We start from the raw sequence: 5,297 nt of genomic DNA, 5'->3' as shown, positions 1-5,297 counted from the left end.
TTGGCTCGTCAAATTTTTCTTTGGGAAAATATGCCCCCCCCCCCTTTGGAAAATCTTGGATCCGCCCATGTTCCAACTTTATTAAAAATGAAGAAGGGTTGCTAGGTATTTTGATATTTCAATTATTTAAAGATTTAGCTTGTATATCATGTGATACACATTTGATTGGATTAAACTAAGAACAATTAAACTGTTTCCATATGGAGTTCAAGTTAACCTCAAATCATCGTTCTTTATAAGTTTGATAAATCTTCAGAAAATTTTACCACAAAATTTTTGAGTGTCGTGCTTGAATGTAAGAGATGTAAAGGTTCAGATGATGACAAGACATTAATTTGAGATATTACTTGTTTACCCATTTCTTTGACATTCATGAACCATTTGTTTACCATGTTATTAAAATATTTGTTTACCTTATGTTTGCAGCAAGGATTTGGCTACAAAGGAAGTAAGTTTCATCGAGTCATCAAAGATTTCATGATTCAAGGAGGCGATTTCACAAGGGGAGACGGAACTGGAGGTATGACATTTTAATTGTGTGTGAATATTACTTATTCACAAGTACAGGTAATTGTTTTTGGCAGAGTTACTGAATCACCATCAGGAAGATGTGTGGTCAATATCATTTTATGACAAAGGATTACTCGTAGGGCCCATAGAGATTAGATGCCTTTATATTTTATTTCGAATATGCCTGCATGAAAATATGACCCACTGTTCTGTAAATATACTCTGGGGAGCATTCCATTAAAAGAAATTCGGACAATTTGTCAGATCTGCCTTTTTCCTCAAATTTGATTGGCTGAGAAGCACTAAATCTGATATTACGGAAGCGAGAATATGTTGGATAAAATGTTTAACAATTCCTTTCATAAAATGATCCCTTAAAGTCCAGTTTAACTTTGGCCATGGACAGGGTCTCACTCTTTGCTCATTGTGTTTACATTGTATCCTCGTGTTTATGTGCCCCCCCCCCTTTGATTATTGGTGAAGAAAACTAGTTCAATTATTATTTCAAGAAAATTATCCATGCAATGAGGATCAAATAAACTGAAAAATTAAACCTCTGTGTTTTTGTCTCGCCTGCGTAGCGGAGCGAGACATAGGTATCACTATTTCCGGTGTCGGCGGCGGCGGCGTCGTCAACAATTGTGTTGTACACCCAATAACTTTCTACAGCTTCGAGGTGGGATCACCAAATTCATACCAGAGGTCCATCTCCTGAAAGCACAGGTCAAGTTCGAATATGAGTTGAATTTGAATAAGGTCAAAGGTAATAGGTCAATGAACTTTCCATGACTGGCACTGTGCTATGTTGTACACCCAATAACTTTCTACAGCTTTGAGGTGGGATCACCAAATTCATACCAGAGGTCCATCTCCTGAAGGCACAGGTCAAGTTCGAATATGAGTCGAATTTGAATAAGGTCAAAGGTCAATGAACTTTCCATGACTGGCACTGTGCTGTGCTGTACATCCAATAACTTTCTACAGCTTCGAGGTGGGATCACCAAATTCATACCACAGGTCCATCTCCTGAAGGCACTGGTCAAGTTTGAATATGAGTCGAATTTGAATAAGGTCAAAGGTCAATGAACTTTTCATGACTGGCACTGTGCTGTGTTGTACACCCAATAACTTTCTACAGCTTCGAGGTAGGATTGCCAAATTCATACAAGAGGTCCATCTTTTGAAGGTGCAGGTCAAGTACGAATATGAGTCGAATTTGAATAAGGTCAAAGGTCAATGAACTTTCCATGACTGGCACTGTGCTGTGCTGTACATCCAATAACTTTCTACAGCTTCGAGGTGGGATCACCAAATTCATACCAGAGGTCCATCTCCTGAAAGCACAGGTCAAGTTCGAATATGAGTTGAATTTGAATAAGGTCAAAGGTCAATGAACTTTCCATGACTGGCACTGTGCTATGTTGTACACCCAATAACTTTCTACAGCTTCGAGGTAGGATTGCCAAATTCATACCAGAGGTCCATCTCCTGAAGGCACAGGTCAAGTTCGAATGTGAGTTGAATTTGATTAAGGTCAAAGGTCAATGAACTTTCCATGACAATAAGTTTGCCATAACACCTTAATAATTAATTCAATTTACTATTTCACTCACATTATTATGAATTACATTCTTTTTCACTAACATTCATTTCCTTACTTCCATGGAAATCATTATAGCTTCATAGTATTAACAGCATTCTTAGTGTTATCTCATTTCCTAGGGATAAAGTAGGCCTATAGCATTATTGCATATGTAAACTGTCAGAACCACAATTCACCCCCTAAACTGCTGACAGCCTCGGAAGTCATATAGCATAGTTTTGACATACATTCTCTTCATGACTGCAATATGCAGGCGAGACAATGTTTTATTTACCCAGGGTAGCCACTTCAGTTAGGAAACTGCTCTACCAGCGGGCCCTGCATAATATAATGTTATTATTACCCTTCTCCATATAAATGCCGAGCGCCTAGCAAGAAGGCAGAAGGTCCCATTGTTATAAGTCTTGGTATGACTCGGCCGTGGATCGAACCCACGACCTCCCGTTCACGAGGCGGACGCTCTACCACTGAGCCACCATGCCTCTGTGTCAAAGAATTTAGGAAATACAGGTTTGTTATGTTTCTTGTTTTTATTGTGTGTCTTTAGGAAAGAGCATCTACGGTGACAAATTCAAGGATGAGAACTTCAAGCTAAGCCACTATGGAGCAGGATGGCTAAGTATGGCTAATGCAGGAAAGGACACCAATGGTTCTCAATTTTTCCTTACTACAGTCAAAACATCATGGCTTGATGGTAGACATGTTGTCTTTGGAAAAGTCTTAGAAGGAATGGTGAGTAGAAAACACATTCATTTGGTTTGCTAATTTTGTTTCCTTTAATCCTACTGCTGTAAGAAGCATCTGCTTCGAATGGTATGGTAGTCTGTAAGGTTAATAGTGGTGGTAATCTTATTGGGAGACACCTCCGGGGACACTTCCATTGACGAGTGGATACCATGCGCGACCATGGGGTTCTGAAAATGCACCCCTTAACAAGTACATGTATTGGCGTGTTAAACCCTACCCTTAACAAGTATTGGAAACAAAACAATGCTCTTGGCAAGTATTCCCTAAAATTAACCCCTGAACAAGTACGGCGATATTTTATTGTTATGTCACAGGTCCGTCGGTTGTCGGTTTTACCTTTACACATCATTTGGTTTAATACAGCCCCACCTTCCACAGCTCACTCAAATCGGACTCTATAAACACGAAGTGTTGGGGCAAAAAGGACATCCTTTATAAAACATTTTAATTTTGTTTTATCATCCCCACAAATCTGACCCTAAACACGTATCTTATCTAGCAAAATAGATACCCTTTTTTCATTATTTTTGTGTTTTTGACACCCTTATCACGTTACGTACGTAACATGCCCTATCTTGAAAAAGACATCATTTCTACATGTTTTTATTTTGTTGCGCATGGTATCCACTCGTCAATGTAAAAAGGACATCCTTTATAAAACATTTTAATTTTGTTTTATCATCCCCGCAAATCTGACCCTAAACACGTATCTTTCTAGCAAAATAGATACCCTTTTTTCATTATTTTTGTGTGTTTGACACCCTTATCACGTTACGTACGTAACATGCCCCATCTTGAAAAAGACATCCTTTTTACATGTGTTTTTTTTTTGGTAGCGCATGGTATCCACTCGTCAATGTAAGTGCCCCCCCCCCCCCCCCCTGGGAGACACCCCTCTATTGGGGTCAAGGTAAATGGAAACAGTTTTCAGGGCTTAAAGAGTAAAACCCTAAATTTCATTTCACATTCTATGTCAGTGGCAATGTTACTGCTGGGAGGGTGATTGTGATGGTACATGAGTGCAGGTTGGAAATATTGAATGGTCAAAGGTTTTGACACTGGCACCTAACATATTAGTGACATCACTGAATTCTAATTATAACGAGTGTATTCATGTAAGATCAACAGTAATCTGAATGAAAATTGAGAAGTTAACATGTCTAACAGTATTTCACCGATTTGTGTATTTTATTTCTTATTTCTTTGATTTGCAGGACGTTGTGAGAAAGGTAGAACAAACTAAGACAGCTCGACAAGACAAGCCCGTCAAAGATTGTGTTATTGCTGACAGCGGCACGCTTGAAGTAGCAGAGCCTTTCGCGGTAGAAAAGAAACCAGTCGTAGAGTAAACTTCCCTTAGCCCTTCCTGCCTCTCAGACTATGTCACAAATGATTACCCCGTTAGACAATTTACAATGTAGATGTATAGATTGTTTAGTGTTTATATGCACATGCAGTTTATGCAACTTTCAATTCGTAGTGTAATAGTAATAGTAGTTATTCCACTTCAAGTAAGAATATATTATAAGATGTCTTATTTTCAATCTGATGGGTAAAATTATTTTACTGTCTTGATGGATGGTTCTATAGGCTTTCAATTTGTTAGCTTTACAATGTTCACTTCTTGAAAATCATGAAATTGCTCTGTTATTGCTGCCAGATTCATTGTTGATTGCAGTAGGACCATTGTGCATTGCATATAGGTCCCGTTACTTTGGGACTTGTTATTCTTTTAACAACAAATGAACAATTTCTGTAACAAGTTTGCTATCAGCCAATGAAATTGAATGCTTTCAGTAGCTTTAAACTGATATTTCAAATATGTAACTTTAACATGTTTTATGAAACGTGTCCCTGGTCCGTAGATCTTTCCTCCTCTGTATTGATTAACTCAATATCCCGTATTCTGAAGTCGGGTGTAACTTAAACTCAGGTTTAAAGGTTTTAAGCATGGACAGCCAATTGTCACATAATCGCTAATAGTAAAGATATCATACTTCAGCTCATTCGGCTCTCAAATCATTTACTAATTGTGTAGGAAGTTAGGAAGTATAAATAAATGATTGTCTTCACCATCGATGAATCAGGAAATAGCACAGTGAACATAAGAAACATACAATTTGATGAAATTTTGATACTTTTGGCTTCCCATAATTAAACCACAACTTTAGACCTGAGTTTAAGTTAAACCTGACTTCAGAATACGGACCAATATTTATAAAAGGATCTTCAGAATGCAACCTGGAATCAACCAACATGATCTTCTTAATATACATGTATCTCAGGCTTGATGAATTCGTCTCCTTTTCTTACAATGAAATTTACCACTCAATCAGAGTGAAGATTGATTGCTGACTATTGGACAAAGACATCATGTATGTATATATTCAAATTTGTCTGATCATGGGATTACATCTATTGTAGTTTATATTGTTCC

At 37.9% G+C, this 5,297-nt stretch overlaps 1 protein-coding gene across 1 annotated transcript; it reads left to right on the top strand.

Annotated features, from left to right (window-relative positions):
* Window positions 1-404: 404 nt before the first annotated feature.
* On the top strand, window positions 405-4,798 carry LOC121416336 (peptidyl-prolyl cis-trans isomerase B-like). Its single transcript, XM_041609902.1, has 3 exons — window positions 405-520; window positions 2,661-2,845; window positions 4,075-4,798. The coding sequence occupies exons 1-3, from the start codon at window positions 478-480 to the stop codon at window positions 4,207-4,209; spliced, it is 363 nt and encodes a 120-aa protein (XP_041465836.1). The 5' UTR covers window positions 405-477; the 3' UTR covers window positions 4,210-4,798.
* Window positions 4,799-5,297: the final 499 nt, after the last annotated feature.

The sequence above is a fragment of the Lytechinus variegatus genome, chromosome 5, assembly GCF_018143015.1.
Source record: "Lytechinus variegatus isolate NC3 chromosome 5, Lvar_3.0, whole genome shotgun sequence".
In the NCBI taxonomy this organism is placed as follows: Eukaryota; Metazoa; Echinodermata; class Echinoidea; order Temnopleuroida; family Toxopneustidae; genus Lytechinus; species Lytechinus variegatus.
This window is presented reverse-complemented; position numbering and strand designations above follow the sequence as displayed.

Bases quoted from the DNA above. Each gene is read 5' to 3' on its own strand.
- LOC121416336 (XM_041609902.1), top strand. From the start codon at position 478: ATGATTCAAGGAGGCGATTTCACAAGGGGAGACGGAACTGGAG. The intron at 521-2,660 runs GTATGACATTTT...GTGTGTCTTTAG, and splicing joins AAGGGGAGACGGAACTGGAG to GAAAGAGCATCTACGGTGAC. The intron at 2,846-4,074 runs GTGAGTAGAAAA...TTTGATTTGCAG, and splicing joins GAAAAGTCTTAGAAGGAATG to GACGTTGTGAGAAAGGTAGA.